Source organism: Prorops nasuta, unplaced genomic scaffold (genome assembly GCF_024137725.1).
Source record: "Prorops nasuta isolate Cenicafe-Biocafe unplaced genomic scaffold, Cenicafe_Pnas_1.2 PNAS00008, whole genome shotgun sequence".
In the NCBI taxonomy this organism is placed as follows: domain Eukaryota; kingdom Metazoa; phylum Arthropoda; class Insecta; order Hymenoptera; family Bethylidae; genus Prorops; species Prorops nasuta.
Window position 1 is genome coordinate 2,149,292 of NW_027116805.1, and position 17,050 is coordinate 2,166,341.

At 30.3% G+C, this 17,050-nt stretch overlaps 4 protein-coding genes and 1 long non-coding RNA gene across 6 annotated transcripts; 3 read left to right on the forward strand and 2 right to left on the reverse strand.

Moving 5' to 3' along the window:
• Positions 1-403: 403 nt before the first annotated feature.
• Alg9 (alpha-1,2-mannosyltransferase Alg9) lies at positions 404-3,573 on the forward strand. Of its 2 annotated transcripts, none has more exons than XM_066730278.1 (13): positions 404-533; positions 785-923; positions 988-1,193; positions 1,252-1,365; positions 1,443-1,553; positions 1,620-1,902; positions 1,981-2,097; positions 2,166-2,379; positions 2,485-2,575; positions 2,652-2,781; positions 2,845-2,975; positions 3,052-3,225; positions 3,299-3,573. In XM_066730278.1, the coding sequence occupies exons 1-12, from the start codon at positions 454-456 to the stop codon at positions 3,182-3,184; spliced, it is 1,749 nt and encodes a 582-aa protein (XP_066586375.1). In that variant the 5' UTR covers positions 404-453; the 3' UTR covers positions 3,185-3,225; positions 3,299-3,573. The 2 variants fall into 2 exon arrangements, with proteins under 2 accessions (XP_066586375.1, XP_066586374.1); XM_066730277.1 differs by having other exon boundaries at positions 2,434-2,575; positions 3,299-3,572.
• A 420-nt stretch (positions 3,574-3,993) lies between these two features.
• Chmp1 (charged multivesicular body protein 1) lies at positions 3,994-8,111 on the forward strand. Its single transcript, XM_066731087.1, has 3 exons — positions 3,994-4,209; positions 4,294-4,759; positions 4,843-8,111. Exons 1-3 carry the CDS (start codon positions 4,188-4,190, stop codon positions 4,955-4,957), a joined length of 603 nt encoding a protein of 200 aa, XP_066587184.1. The 5' UTR covers positions 3,994-4,187; the 3' UTR covers positions 4,958-8,111.
• A 152-nt stretch (positions 8,112-8,263) lies between these two features.
• Positions 8,264-11,281, reverse strand: cin (Molybdenum cofactor synthesis protein cinnamon). The gene is made up of 11 exons (XM_066731086.1): positions 11,128-11,281; positions 10,799-10,950; positions 10,536-10,723; positions 10,264-10,471; positions 9,928-10,203; positions 9,782-9,851; positions 9,600-9,708; positions 9,270-9,545; positions 9,055-9,194; positions 8,803-8,990; positions 8,264-8,732 (listed from the first exon to the last, which is right to left on the reverse strand). Exons 1-11 carry the CDS (start codon positions 11,156-11,158, stop codon positions 8,505-8,507), a joined length of 1,866 nt encoding a protein of 621 aa, XP_066587183.1. The 5' UTR covers positions 11,159-11,281; the 3' UTR covers positions 8,264-8,504.
• On the forward strand, positions 9,702-10,230 carry LOC136775900 (uncharacterized). The gene is made up of 3 exons (XR_010823005.1): positions 9,702-9,838; positions 9,972-10,025; positions 10,137-10,230. It is a non-coding gene; the product is annotated as an uncharacterized lncRNA (long non-coding RNA).
• A 945-nt stretch (positions 11,282-12,226) lies between the features above and the next one.
• Positions 12,227-17,024, reverse strand: LOC136775897 (CLK4-associating serine/arginine rich protein). The gene is made up of 14 exons (XM_066731085.1): positions 16,354-17,024; positions 16,191-16,288; positions 15,932-16,107; positions 15,642-15,857; positions 15,402-15,577; positions 15,260-15,333; positions 14,840-15,181; positions 14,365-14,757; positions 14,195-14,302; positions 14,066-14,114; positions 13,662-13,725; positions 13,469-13,574; positions 13,074-13,373; positions 12,227-12,742 (listed from the first exon to the last, which is right to left on the reverse strand). Exons 1-14 carry the CDS (start codon positions 16,483-16,485, stop codon positions 12,724-12,726), a joined length of 2,253 nt encoding a protein of 750 aa, XP_066587182.1. The 5' UTR covers positions 16,486-17,024; the 3' UTR covers positions 12,227-12,723.
• Between the last annotated feature and the right edge of the window lie 26 nt (positions 17,025-17,050).

Consider the following 17,050-nt stretch of genomic DNA (forward strand, 5'->3'; position numbering starts at 1 on the left):
AGATAGATTAGATTGTTTGCAATGCTCTCTTTGAAACTATAACAGCAAACTTTGTCCCACAATACCTACTAATCATTCACGGCAATTAAGAATAATTAATGAGCAATGAAACATATGCTCAATTGAATTAATCATTTGCCTTTAGAGCAAACTAGCTCCCGTAATATTTCTTTTATATTCGATCGTAATCTTAAATTGTCTGTTTATTTCTCCAACCTTATTGCCATTTATTTATGTGAATATGATTTCTTTAATTGAAATTTCTTTTCAATTGATACCAACAAATTTTCCACATCCCCCCCCCCTCCCATCTAGCGGAGGAATATACTACTAAAATTTATTTATTACTCTTAGGGTAATACAGAATATAAATGCCTCTTTTATCGACAGCAAGTAAACACTAGTCAACCTTAAGATTTTTAAGATCAACATCGTTTTCTTTTTCTAAAAACCATGGCACCTAATCAACGTCAACGACACTTTACTACCTGGAAAAAAGAGGGGAAGAAACTTAACGAAAGAAGATTATCCAAGTAATACACTTTTCTCTTTAATAATTATCATTCTTGTTCAAGTAACATTTATCATACTTAGTCAGAAAATTTAAAGCCTTTTAAACTAACTAGTGCCGGCTCCTCTAACCTTTCTTACTGTCTCAACGATACCTGAAAAAAATTATACATTGGATTCCTAATAATTCTAGTATAAATTAATGAAACTCTAGCAAACACTTTGAGAGTGTGCATTTATCTATTTCTTTTACAATTTTCAATTATTTCTTTAGGCATGAAGATGCAACAGAATTTGGACTCATTTTTCCCAGTGGTGATACAGCATTCAAATTATTATTGTCTGCCAGATTTTGTTCAGCCATATGGAGTCATATAACAGACTGCGATGAGACCTATAACTATTGGGAACCAGTATGTTCAATTATAATTATCTGTTTAGTTTAAAACTTTTTTAACAAATTTTCTATGATAACAGAGCCACTACTTGCTTTATGGAAATGGGCAACAAACATGGGAATACAGTCCAGATTATGCTTTAAGATCATACACGTACTTACTTATGCATATAGTACCAGCAAAGTTATACCAATATTTAAGAGAGCCAAATCCTATAATAATATTTTACTTTATACGTTGCTTGTTGTCTATGGGATGTGCTTTGTCTGAAGTTTATTTTTACAAGTATGTTTTAGATTAATTTCTTCTTAAAAATATATTACAAAAATGTTTTTCTTTTAAGGAATGTATGCAAAGAATTTGGTATTCACATAGCAAGGCTAACTTTAGGATTTTTAATTTTGAGCTCCGGAATGTTTATTTCCAGTGCTGCCTTTTTGCCATCATCCTTTTCTATGTGTGTAATTTCTTTTTTATATAAAAAAATGTTTTATAGTTTAATATTCTTTCATTAATATTTAACAATTTTTGTAGGTATTTCAGTACTGCTGCTATAGCAGCATGGTATGACCATCAATATGAATTAGCTATTTTTGCCACAGCTATTTCTTCCATACTTGGGTGGCCATTCGCTGCTTTGCTAGGGTAAACTTTTTATGCTCAATTGACAAAAATGTATTTTATATATATAATCCACTATCATAATTGCAGATTGCCAATAGCTATTGAAATGCTATTCAATAAAAAGCAATGGCTGAAATTTTTTAAATGGGTATTAACATCAGCCATTGTTATTTTAATTCCTGTAGTCTGGATTGACTCAGTTTATTTTGGAAAGCTAGTGGTGGCTCCACTCAATATAATATTGTATAATGTTTTTACATCCCATGGTCCAGATTTATATGGCACAGAACCATTTAGCTATTACTTTGTCAATTTATTTTTAAATTTTAATTTTGTCTTCCTAGGAGCTTTATTTGCACCATTTGGTCTTGTAAGAATTTAATTAATAACTGACAAAATATTGTACAAGTACAAAAAATTGAATGCACCTAATTAAATGTTCTTTTAGCTATTGGTTTGGTATCTGCTACCAGCAAAACCAAGAAATCGCCTGTGCTTGCCTTATTATTATTCTCTCTCTCCTCTTTACCTTTGGATTTTTATCTTTTTTATTCAACCTCATAAGGTAGTAATTATATATATTTAAATAATAACTAAATTTCTCTTATTTAAGTTAAATCTGTTTCTTTTCAGGAAGAACGGTTTTTATTTCCTATTTATCCCATTATCTGCTTAGCTGGAGCAATTTTTGTGGATGTTTTACAAAAATTGTATTTTTTCTTACGATCAAAATTCTATCAGCCCCAAGGTGGATCTCACTATTTACAATGCACCGCGCATTTTACTGTATTAGCAATAGCCATATCGGGCTCGTTAGGACTGTCAAGATCGTTTGCTTTACATAAAGGTATAAATCAAATATGAAATACCATTCTTCATTATTATTAAAAATTGTTTATAGGTTATTATGCTCCAATGGAAATCATGATTGAAGTTAATAAACTTGCTTCAGAAAAGGAGTTACCAAACGACATTACAATCAACTTCTGTATTGGCAAGGAATGGCATCGTTTTCCTAACAGTTTTTTCTTCCCAACAAATAAGTGTGTATCTGATAACTTGATAAAGTAGAAATATTTATAGTGATTATATAATTTGAAAACATTTAAAAAATTTCAGTTGGAAATTGCGATATTTGCAATCAGAGTTCAAGGGACAATTACCACAAGCTTTTCTAAATCATGAAAATGCTACTAGTATAATTCAGTCAAATTTTAACAATCTAAATAAAGAAGAGTCATCACGCTATGTAAATATTTAAAATGAAATAATTATATTAATAGCTGTTATTAATACATTTATTTTATTTCAGTTCAATGTAGATAAGTGCCACTTTCTATTAGATTTTGATAATAACATTGAAACTAAACTAGAGCCAAATTATTCTCGACAAACTTCAAATTTTATAGTTATTAAATCATCTAAATTTCTAGATAATTCTAAGTACGTAGAATTTTATTCGTTTCTATTATGGAATATAATGCAATGTACAAGTTTTATATTTTGTCTTTCTTCCTAGGTCACACCCATTATTTAGAGCATTTTACATACCTTTTCTTTCTGCAAAATACTGTAAATATGGTTCATATAATTTATTACAAAATATCAAGCTTAAACCATTATTTACAAAGCAAAAGACAAACATTCCTTAAGAAAGAAAACATCTTCTCTAAGCTCTCAAATAAAATTTTAAGTAAGTGTGCTACACAGCAAAAGTTTAATTTATAAATATTTTTTAAATAAACTTGTAAATGTTTGTGCTCTAGCTGTTCTGTAGGAATCGAATAAACAAGAATGGAATGTTTAAGCTACTCGCCTTATAAAAAACAAGGCACAAAATGTGTTTATTAAATAAATATACCACAACTACTGTAATTATAAGCAGTATTATGTATATATTAATGTAAAAACATGTTAAAACAAAATTCATCTTATTAGAATTGTAAATAGGATATTTATATGTAAAGTATAACTTTAAAATATGTTCATTGAAATTTAATTGTTATACAATTTAATTTTTTTCGTACCTACATAGATATTTAATAAAAAAATAAATTTAAAAATATCCTAAGAGTAATGAAATTTGTTCACAATATTAATTCATATAAAAATTGTACTATTTCCTTCCTAATCCTTTTACTTCCAAAAAAAGATGCCTGTTAAATGTCATATCTCAAAATAATAATTATTTTCTATAAGGTTACATAGCTTACTTACAAAAAATTATGCATCATCAAAGATCAGTATTCAGTCGTTGAAAATACCCGCATAATAAAGAGCGTAGCCCAGTTCCTCAGGTTCCTCTGCTTCTCATCTCATTTGGTTTCATTTCCATTGGCTCTCTTCTGAACTGTTCCAGGGGAAACCAGAACGGAAATTCTTCGCAATTCGCATTACTTCCAATAGATGGCCATACCGACTTTCTTCTTATCTGGCACTTCTGGTGGTGGCACTCACAGTAGTACTCACACTCTGGCTAGCTTCACCTGAAATGATGACGCCACCATCTAAAGGTTATTTTAGGATATGCCGTGAACAATCAGTTCTCACAGCTCTCACCCTCATCTCTGCATGAACTCAACTCAGTGCATTAACTGCAAATTAAATCAAAAGTTAACCTAATTTCCTGTCAAAACGGGGGCCGAACAGTCAGCCATGTCCGTCTCTCAGATGGAAAGTATCCTTTTTATTTACTTTATTGTTTTAATTTTCAGATTTAAATGTATCAGATATTTATTTGATTCCTTATCAAATTAATTAGAAAATCTTTTCAATTTGAAATTTGCTGTTAAGGAGCTAGAAAGAAATTCGAAAAAATGCGAGAAAGAGGAAAAAATTGAGAAAGCAAAGGTGAAAAAAGCAATACAGAAAGGAAATATGGAAGGAGCTCGTATTCATGCTGAAAATGCCATTAGACAAAAAAATCAAGCTTTGAATTATCTACGGATGAGTGCCAGAGTTGATGCTGTTGCTAGTAGAGTACAAACTGCACTGACAACAAGAAAAGTTACACAATCCATGGCAGGTGTTGTAAAAGCAATGGATGCTGCAATGAAATCGATGAATCTAGAGAAAATATCTGGTCTTATGGATAAATTTGAGAGTCAATTTGAAGACTTAGATGTACAAAGTTCTTATATGGAAAATGCTATGTCTCAAACTACAACAACAAATGTTCCTCAAAATGATGTTGATACATTAATGCAACAAGTGGCAGATGAAGCTGGGTAAGAATCTTATTTCCATTTCATTTATATAGGTTAAGTTTCTATTTTTATTATGGATTGAAATATAACCATAATTATTTTAGGCTTGAATTAAATATGGAATTGCCCTCTGGGCAATTAGGAAGTATTGGTACATCTACTGCAGTAAGTCAAGAACAAGATGAGCTCACACAAAGGTTGGCTAGACTTAGAGAGTAGTATTAATATTGATATCAATGTTCTCTCCTATGCTTGTATGTTTTAATTGCTATATTGAATATAGCAATCGTTATATATTACAATATTGCCCAAAGCTATTATATAAAAGGATGTGCTACAACAAATATCAGTTTTTTACAAGTCTCATTATTAAATTTAATATATAATAATACTTATACTCGCGTGGTAAATTTTGTTATGAACTGAAAATCTATAATTTGCTGAGATCAAAGATTGTTGTACAACATCCATTTTTTATTTTTCCAGAAAAGTTTTTCTATAAAAGACAATATTAGCAACAATGTTATTTTAGTGATTATTAAAAATTGGTCCATTTATTTAAAATTTTATATTATTGGATCATATTAAACCCTGTAGATACCGCTTAAAATATAATGCTTTGAATATTATTATATAAATATTATTTGAGTAACTTATGAATAATTGTGTAGAAAAACTTATAACCGCTGAAAGGTTCTTATTCTGATGTTATTCAAGAGGTAATTATTCAAAGTCTTCAAAGCTGGCAAGATCACTTTACAGTCAAGTATCCTTAAGAAATTATAGAGATAAAAAATTGTAGAAAATGAAGATATATAATAAGCAAAAGCTCCCCCTCCCCTTTAGAGGGGTATGTTCATAGTGCCATCATATGCTCATGCAATAAGGGATTTAGAATCCTTACAGTTATGCGTTGGTTTCACATTCGTACAAAGTTATGAGCGTCAAAAATCTATACATGACATTATTTTATAGACTTTTATAGACCCATTAGTGTTTGAAGTTTTAGTATGTAGGAGAGGGTATGGGGGATGAGCTATATATTAAAGCAATGCAAAGCAGATCCACATGACTATCAGAAGAAAACAATATACTGTATTTTTTTTTATAGTTTAGATTTGACTTGATCATTCCCACTAATCGTTGATTAAGTATGTTTGTTTTTATTGTACTGTTTCATCAATGAGCACTAATTCAATTGATTAAAATAAAAGAAAATTTATTTAAATGTCTTTGTCTCACTGTAATTAACTGCACCAATTCAGTAGTACAGCAAAAACAAACAGAGCCATTGTATAAAACAAAACAATACATTAAAATAGGTATAATTGTTGCGGTGCTTAACTGTGCCTCTGCAGAGTGTAGGGTAATACTGACGTGTATGGGCTCTTCTCTTATTCCACCCATACCATCATACACTTTACTTCGTACTAATATCTCAATACACTAATTTAATCCCTAAAGGTGTACAAAATCAAGGCACATATGAATTTTTTAACTTTTATTTATAAATAGATTTTTTGGAACCTTTATTTTGAATCAACCAAAAGAAATGCTTCCAGGTAACAAGTTTTTCTACATAATTATCAAATTATGAATATTTATGAAATATAGAAATCATGTACTTTTCATGAAAATAGTGAAATTGATATAAAGAAAATAGTTTTTATTAATCTTAGGATTTCATAAGACATGTCTGAAAATCTTCAAGGTTGCCTTTATTTATTTAAATCCAATATTTAATTTTGCTAAATACTAGCATAATCTGCATAATTCAATAAATCTATAAATACAAACATCTCTTAGAGATAAAAATTTAACTCCAAAATTATGTCAAAGGTAACATAATCCAGGAAACTTTAGAGGTCTGTTGCATACTAACATAACGTCGTAGAAGCCAGAATGTGGAGTAATGAATATGCACATTATCAGCATTCTCTATTGGAAAATTTTGTCATTTTTGGGGTAACTTATGCATATACATATATAATTATACATTTCACTTCATTGTCATTATGTTGGTATACAGTAGGCCTATACTAATAAAAACTTCAAAATTAATTTTAATAATTCAACAGTCAAACAATATATTCATTAAGGGACTGCACGGATGTCAACAAACATCAAATTAGTTAGGATGATGGCAAGCAAAGCAACATAAGTAAATGTAAACTTTTTGTATAGCTTGAACCACATTCATTACATCTATTATGTTGCTTTATTTATCATCACCCACACATGGAAAGAATTATTAGGCTATTATTAAGAAACAAAATTTCTCAGTACCTCAAATAAAGAATTTATTCTTTTTCTTGCTGAAACGGTAATTACAGCAATATCTAATACTACTAATTAAAGATACTAGAAACAATAATAATTTTTACAGCAAGAAAACGAATGAAGAGGGATACATACATACATCACAATGTGTTTTTGCTGTAAAACAGTCAATTCTAGTATCTCTGCTACCAATAGGCCTTCTGCATAACGACACAATAAAAGTGAAGTGAAATGTATAATTGTATTATACATATAAAAAGAAGTCACCCAAAAACTGACAAAATTTACCTATAGATAGTACTAATAACATGCATTAATTCATATGGATCACTAAACATTCTTACTTGCATGGTGTTGTGTTGGTATATGTAGTAGGCCTATAGATTTTGAAATAAAAAATTAAAATTTCCAATCAAAATATATTGTGCAAATTGTACAAACTTTTAAAACAAATAAAAAGCTTTTTTAATTGTTTATAATTATTTTATAAATACATGTATAGAGTTTTGTTTAACTTTCAGTTTTTGAAAACTCTTGTCCCTCATCAAAGTGCTGCATTATTTAATTAAAAAGCTGTTTTGTCAAATACTATTTTTTAGTTTCTTGAGAGAGAGAGAGAGAGAAGGGACAGGACATAAAACCATGTAAGTTAATAATCATATACATTATATCATTTATTGGCTGCAATAATGACACAACTTAAACAATATAAATTTGAGTTAAGCCTCTGTAACGATCTTATTTCATATATGTTCTACTGTTAAGTAATATGGTGCCAAAATAACTCTTCTAATTTTCACTTAGCAATGAATTTGCCACTCTTTATTAAAAAGCACAGGTAATTAAAAAATATATTAATCATTTGTTAAAATTAGCCCCTTACATACCATCAGATCATGTAACATTGATACAAATACTGCTGCAGTAAACTATACAATATGAATTATTTTGTATGATCTAACTCAGTTATGTAAAATTAATAATTTTAAAATTAAGTAATATTTAAAAAGTCTAAAATTTTTTAAATACCATTATTGCAGCAAGTTAATGATATAATAAATTTATTAAAGAATTTGAACAATTTTATCTGTATATAACATAACTGAAATCCGATTTACGTTGCGTTTAAACTTACTTTAACTGTAAAAACGCAATCAACTTATTAAATAATATTTTTATAAAAATAAATTAAAAATACAGAAATATTAATTTTTATTTATTTAAAAATATATAAAAGGTATTCAATTACATATATTGTCGTAGTATTTTATTGTGGAATTAGGAGGAAATAGAGCTTAAAGTCAGATAGTAATGAGCAAATGTAGTAAAAATTCTTATGCTGGTATAAAAATTGCACAACTCAACAATTAATAAAAAATATATAGTTCTTTTATAATGCACTTTGCGTAGTATAAACATAGTACTTAATATTTCATAACCAAAATATATATATTTAAGAAAGTTGTAATAAAATTAACTTAAAAAGCTATTGATTAAATCCAAGAAGCATTGCTGGAACATATTCGCCAGCCTTCAATGAAGTTTTCTGATTTGTTGATCCAGGCAAGATAATAAATGCATTTGCATTTTGACAACTTAGAAGTTTACTGCTTATTTGATTTCCAGTGCTGTAAGCTTTTGCTATTTTATCTGACCATTTTAATGTTACTCTTGCATACTCAGGACGAGGGTCTAATTGATAATCAGATGTCAACTGAAAAAATTAATATAATTTAATATGCAAAGAGTAAAAATTATTAGATTAGTAAAACTGGTTGACAAACCTCTGCTTGCACAATAATAGGCTTGCTTGATAAACCTTGCATCTTATTCAATAATGGTAAAACAAATAAGTGAGTTGTCACAGTTGCAGAAACAGGATTACCGGGTAAACATAATAAATATTTTTTCTTATTATTTAACATACAAGTAGCAAAAGTTGTAGGTTTTCCAGGTTTCATGTTTACTCGACCTACAAGATAATTAATACAGTTGTTTATTGTTCTCTTATTTTTTTTTCCAATTTTACCACTAACCAAAATGCAATGTAGCACCAAAATAGTGCTTTAAGATGGGCTTTAGCATATCTTTATCTCCCATCGATACAGATCCAGTAGTTATGAGCACATCGACTGCTTTTAATGCATTTGTTATTGTTTGCACTATAGTCATTTCACTAAAATAGAATAAAGAAGGTAACTATGAATAAATAAAAATTTATTAATATATTTTCATACTTTTTGAAGCTTACTCATCTTGTGCAATACCCATATCAAGAGGTTTGAAATTATTTTCTTCCAAAATTGACATTAATGTTAATTTGTTACTATCATAGACATGCCCAGGTAAAAGTGGTTCTCCTACTTCTTGCAATTCATCCCCAGTAGATAATATTCCAATTACAGGTTGTTTATATACATCTATTTCTTTACAGCCACAAGCAGCTAAAATTCCAATTTCTGCTGCTCCAATTTTTATATTTTCTGATAACACCAATGAATTCTTTTCTATGTCCGATCCAATAGGCCTACAAAAAATGTATTACTATATAATACTATAATAGTCAATATGTTTATATTACCTAATATCCTGCTCAGCTTTAGGAGAAATCAATATATCTACCACCACTTCTTCAGAATTCAGTGTTTCTATAAGCTTAGTATCCTCAACCTGTACCACAGCATTGGCTCCTAAAACCAGCAATTATATAACTCTTATTTACTGCAGAAAATTGAGAAAATATGAGAATTTTTCAATTATTACCATCTGGAACTGGTGCACCTGTATTTACTCTTATACAGGTTCCAGGAAGTAATTTAGGTAAGATAGTAGTCTGTAAATTATAGTGAACTATAATTATTTTTCATAGAGCTTAATATAACTTCAAATAGGATAGTAGTTTTATTTACTGTAGATCCTGCCTTTACACCACCTAAGACTTTTCTTTTTCCAGCTCTATCACTAGCAATAACAGCATAGCCATCTTTTATAGATGCTCTGAATGGAGGTAAGTCACATTGTGAATAAACATTATTTTTAATAACCCTACCAAGAGCATTACTAATATTTATAGTTTCAACGTTCATTACATAGGCTTCTTTAAAAATAATACTTTTAGCTTCCTCCACAGAAATCATTGGATATGGGGAACTTCTAGAACGTTCTGATACATTGTGCAATCCTAACTACAGAAAATAAAGTAACAAATTATTATATGATTAAAAAACCTTGGATTTACATATTACCATTTCTGTACTAGCAGGAGTATGACAAAATTTAAATGAGAAGTTTTGTACTGCATTGTGTGTTTTTATTACTGATGACTTATCGTTAAGAAGCAGATCTACTGCATGACTTATAGCAGGTGCCACTGCTGTTAAACATTCTTTCACAGCCTTGTGTGATCCAGGCAAATTAATTATTAAGGTTTTTCCTCGTATACCAGAAATAGCTCTAGGAAATTTTTATATCTAATAAGTTTTTATTTAAATACTAATCATAATATAATTAAACTTACCTTGAAAGCATAGCCATTGGTGTCCATTTTATACTATTTAGAAACATAGAAAATATGATACAAGGAGCTTCTTTTTGTATTATTTTTTTTGTAGCTTCTGGTGTAACATCTCGTTCAGAAAATCCAGTTCCCCCAGATGTCAAAATTACATCTACTTTATTTTGATCACACCAAGTAGCCAAAAAATCCTAACAATTTTTTTACATCACAAAATGTATATTCAATTATTACTATTGAAGAGTTTTAAACTTTAAAACTATTACCATTATTTTATATTCATTATCTTCAACAATTTCTTCGCAGGTTATTGTACCATTAAGTAACTTTCCAATATCTGTACTTTTATTTGTAATTATATTTTTAATTTCAGGGCCGCTCAGATCTTTTCTGTCTCCTGAAGAACAGCTATCACTAACTAAAACCATTACCCAAATACCAATTTCTATTATATTCAACATTTAATTTTAACAAAATAATAAAAATATTTAAGTAACTCGAATAACCTAAAATTACTACTAAAACGAACAATAACTAAAACTTTAAATAAAGGACTTACTCAATTTTCTTAATTAATAAAAATGAAACAACTTACCAATTAAAATGCCATATCTAATCATCGTCATATTTTCGTTTTTATTATTAATTACGTTATTTAACGTTCCTCCGTCGGTTTCACTGCGCCTTTTTGCCTTTTGTCATTGAGCAATCTCCCGTTTCATCTCTGGTAATAGTTCACGTTACACGTATTATATATGTATTGTGGGCGTTATTGGCCTTAAGTGGAATACGCCCATTACAGGGCGAAAACTATTTTGCATGCAGCGTCGTCATTTCTTGACGGATTTGCATTTTTGTGGACTTTTTGGAAACGTAAAAACATTATCTAGTGAAGTACGTTGGGGGATTTTGCGATTTAATTGTTGTTTCTCAATAATGTTATTATATTTATTTAAACAAAAATTTTTTTTCATTTTTTGTTAATTTTCCTAACGTAACTTAGTAGATAAGCTTCTGGCATTTCCAAAAACTTGTAATAACTTTACAATCCGTCAACAAATGACGACGCTGTATGCAAAATAGTTTTCGCCCTGTAATGTCGGTATACGGATTCCCGTTAATAATGTCAGGAATAATAGGAATTCAGAAAATAAGCAAGTGTGTTGAAAATTCCGTTATTTAATTCATTCCATTTTTTGTATACAATTTTGTATTGTGTATATTTATGGCTTTATGAGTGCGTCACATAAAATACCCTAAAGAATCAACGTATATAAGAAAACACTTATTTCCGTCAATCCAATTGACATCAATTTTTTATATGCTTTTCTTTATGGAAATGCAAAAATTGGTATCTTTAAATGGTGACTCCGTCGACTTTTAATAATTTATTGATGTTGTTCAAAATTTAGAAACATAATCTTGAAACTTAAATCATGACATCTGTAAAGAAAGTTCAAGTGTAAAGTCATCGACCAAGTAATCGATAAAGAAGTTTAGAAAATATATAATTTTTTAAAATGTAGTTCTTTTTTTATGGAGGAAATTGTGAAATTCTATTATGTATTCGAATTTAAGTATATATATTGTTGCCAAAAAGATATAGTTTTAACTCTTTTTGCATAAAGTTAACGTAAAATAAATAACAATTTTTTAAATAAATTAAAAAGATATAGAAAGTTAATGAATTAAAAACAATATACTCAGTCTTTTAGTGGCTATTTTTGCGTCCGTCAGTTTATTCACCATTTATTTTTGGCCAACAATTCTTTCTGTATCACAAATAGTACTGTCGTCAATGCTGTTACATAAATTTTAATAAATTTAATGAAACATAAGAGCTGCCCTTGCAAAGTCCTCATTTGATATTACATCAAACGATGAAGGCCGCTTAATATTATAAAAATAAATGCTTTCATGTCTTTCATATATCCATGTCTTGGAAGCGTCTATTGATAGCAAAAATCGATAATATAAAATTAAATCAAATCATGAGCTTTATTTAACAAAACTTTTAATACAATAAAACAAGTATTGTGATGCAAATATTGAAACATTCAATGAAAATCCATACCACTTAGTTCAATATTTTATACAAATCCTTAAGGCCTAAGTTTGCAGAAATGCAGTGAGCAAGAAGATTCAATAGTTTCTTATTTCCTGAAGACGGTAAAACTGCATTTGCTCCTCTCTAATAGTCAACCAAACCTCTAAATAAAAGAAATCGAGAATTTTAACGATGTATAAAATATTTATATACAAGCGTTACTAACTTATTACAGTAATGAATGAATATGGATAATTAAGAAATTTAGCACAGCAACATATATAAAATATCTTATATTTTGAAGAATTAACATTTTAAAACCCTCTATGAACAATTTTTCACTATATGTGCAATGTACAAATGTACTTTGTATTTAAATTTTGAATTATCGCTTCGACTTAGTTAAAATTAATAATTTATGAAGAATGATATTCTAAGTTGTTATGTATATTAAAATGTGTTATAGCTTATTGAGAATTAAAAAAAAACTTTACCGACTACTTCTTGGACTTAAAGAACGAAGTGGAGAGTCCCTATATCTTCTTCTGGCATCTAGCCTACATCTTTCTCTATCATGTCTCTCTCTGCCTCTTTCTCTTTCTCTCTCCCTTTCTCTGTCCCTATCTTTTTCCCTATCCCTTTCCTGATTTACATCAGAATCTCTTAAATCTCTATCCCTTCTCTCTTTACGATTAACTTGATGACGTGGACTGCGATTCGGGCTCGGCGTTCGAGAAACTGAAGAGTGAGTGTCTGAAGAATGACCTTCGTATCGATGTCTTCTTTCCCTTTGTCTAAATACGTAGTCGGTGAAATAATACAATTAAATTCTCTTAATGAATTAATTTGATGTAAACATTTGTTACTAAAATAATTAATTAATACTAACTTTCTACGAAGTTTTAAAGACATTTCCCGAATTTCATCTTCTCGATCCTGCCGCTGCTGCTCCATTTTCTCAATCCTAAGCTGCTCTGCCTTTTTATCAGCTTTGTCTTAATTATATATATATACATATATACACACATATAAAACCAATTTATCAATATACTAGACTTAATAAGAAAGTTTATTATACTCACATTGTCGATTCAACAAAGTTTGCATTTTCTTCTTAAGCCGCTCTTGAGGAGTAATCTTGGCCGACTGAAAAATGAACAAGTTTAGTCTGGTATAATAAAGAATTTCTGTGTACTTAGTGAAAAATGCATTCAAAGTGAAAAATAAAACTAGGATCGATCTTATTCCTTTCGTGGATAGGATATTTATGCTAACGACTTTATTTCGCGTTATGAAATGCTAATTACGTCCGGGAATCAATTAAGAAATAAACATAATTGTAGCATTTGTGACGTTGTCGCTTTCATTAACATATGAAAACGAATAGCATTCGCTGTTACTTCTCGCCAAGCGTAGTGACATAGGAACAAGAATATTGTTTCTCAGCGCGTTAAGTGACTAAGAAAGCGTTATAGTTCTTACTGACTTTGTGCCCGCCACCAGAATTTGTACTTAACCCTGCCTTTGGCTTGTTCCTAAAAAAAATATGCCTAATGATTTCCAATAATAACAAGGAGTAGTCAGAATAATTGTTTTGAATATTTTCAAGTCTTACGCATTTATATTGGAAATAGATGGCTTTGACGTTTTAGGGTTATTCTTGTCATCACTGTCTGATAATTCTAGTTCCAAACTAGAAGATTTTCCACGTCGACCATAATATCTGAAAGAAGATACATTTTGTTGAAATTAATTTATTTATAAAAAGTTATTCGTACTTTTTACCTTGGCAGTGCAGATGTCTTATTTTCATTGCTTCTAGAACGGGGACAACTGGATTTACTTCTAGACCTGGACCTAGAACGGGATTTACTTCTGGTTCGTGATTTGGATATAGACTTCGAAGCAGAATAACGTTTCTTCCGATAGCTGTCTCTTGAATGACTTCTGTTACGCGACTTCGATCTAGATCTTGAGTTTGTACTGCGAGAAGAGCTCCTAGAATTTTTTAGTCGCGAGCGCGATCTAGATCGTGTTTTGGATCGTGACATAGACCTCGATCGTGATTTACTCGTACTCCTACCACGTGATCGCGATTTACTACGGCTTCGTGATCTTCTTCTGGAACGACTTCTCGTTCTTGATCTAGTTCGTCTTCTTAGTCTGCTTCTTCGCCCTCTGAAAATATGAATGCGATCAAGTTTTCTACGAAAAATTATATTTATCAATTTAGTTGAACTCTTCAAAGAATTAAGCCCACCTTATATAAGTAACACTGTGTTTTCTTTCCCTTGTTCTATAGGACTTAGATCTGCTTAAAGATCTAGAACAGCTTCTCGATCTCGATTTCGAAATTCTTCTGCTAACAATTCGTTCGCTGAAAACAGGACTTTCAGATTTCCTGCGCCTTAGGTGAGAATAATTTACTTTTCTGGTACTTGAAGAGGTAACATGAGAAGTGCTTCCATGTGCTTCTTCTTCACCACCAAAACTTGTGATATATGTGATTTGTCCAGCATTTACAGGAGATACTGATCGTGAACGGGATTTGGAAGAAGACTTTCTATAAGGATTATATTCAGGACTTTCCCTTGCAGCATAGCTGTGGTAAAAGAAATTTTTTTAATTTTTAAACTAAAACACCATTAAATTGCTTTTTATTTTACTATATTTTACTTACCTAGGGGGAGACATAACACGTCCAATCATTTTTTTCTCCCTAAAAGCTCTTCTTTCTCTTCGTGACCTTCTTCCCTATTAACAAAATGATTATGTACATTATTTGTACATTAAAAACAGGCCTTAAGATTTGTAGTAGTTACCGAATACATAGCCTTCTCTTCTTCTTGTTTTCTCGCTTGTCTTAATGATTCTGCTTCTTCAAAATCTTGTGTTAAAAAACTAAAGTAATCAGCCCCTAAAAGACCATATTTTTGTGCAACTATATTCATCTCATGTGCTTGAGATGGTTCAATTTGAGAAACATCTACACAAATATCTGTAAAAAAAATATCATTAATTCTAAATTACCATAAAATATAATACAAATTTATGAAGTATACCTAAATCAATATCACTATCTTCATCATCTACTTTTTCTTCTGCTACTACTGGATCAGCAGGTTTAACAGTCTCTGCAATAGGCTCTTCTGTTTCATAATTATAGCCAATTGCAGCATTGTTAGCTGATTTCTTCTTATCTTTTCCAGCATCTATTTTTGTAGACGAACCAAACTGTTCCTCCAAATGAATTTGATGAAGAAACTTTTCTTCAGTAACTATGTAAACCAGTAGTTTTTATTAAAATTTCTTGTAACTAATGAAATTATTTTTCAAGGAGTAAATAACTGACCTCCCAGAAACTCATTTTGCACAATTATACGATAACGCTCATAATTTATATGCCTATCCTCATTACTAAGAGGAACTTCTACATCAATTGTATCCGAAACTTCTGGTATCCAATCTAAATGGGCTCGAACATCAAATCTATCAATAAGAGTATCTTCATTACCTTGCCAAGGCATCCTTTAAACAAAAATATTTATAAAGAAGTGACAGAAAAATCATATATTAACAGTTATTACTTTGAAAATATTAATTAAACATACATGTTAGCTGGGCTGTCCCCTGCTGCTGCAATCGCAGGATCCAAATGAATTTTACAAGGTCGTCCATGTAATTGGAGAAATTGTGTTGGATCTGATTTCTAATATAATATGAATTACAAAATTAAATTTTTTTTAAATTTTAGTTATTCAAATACGAACTTACAATTTTTTCATAGTAATCTCGTCTACGTTCTGCTCGACGTCGATAATCTACTAACATTCCACGTATTTTCTTTTCTTGCTTCCGAGCTTCATGCCACATTCTACCACCGGTCTTCTTAACAGAAAAACTCATTTTCTACGATTAACCGGTTTGTTACTATTTTTAAATTGAAAAAACTTCCATTGAATTTGCAAATTCCTGCAATTACACATACGATCCGAAAATCTTACAAGGATCTGTAAGTTCTGCTTGAAAAACAAACAATGCCTTTTGATTTAATAAAGTTGTTGACACGCTTTTGCAACCAGTCCGATCAGTCGTTACTGGTCGCTCTCGCCATTGGTCATTAGATTGATCGTCATCATTAAAGAAAATTGGTCAATGTTCATGATCAGACGCCATCTTGTTACAAAATTACTTAACTATCGCACTGGGCAGTGGACTTGAGTGGACCGCGTGTGCCGACCGTGGGCGGGCGGCGGCAGTGGTGGCACTGGTTAGTGCCGTTGCCCGTTAGTACTACCAGTCTGCGGTAGTTTGGGCCGTGGTCGGTAGCGTCCTCCCTTTATGTTTAATAACCAAAATCACGTTACAATTGATTGTCAATTACAATTACACAAAATGTTTCTTGTACGAAGTTATAATGCTCGAGTACATTTGTCTCTTAATATTTTACCTATTAAATTTTTAGGATTAA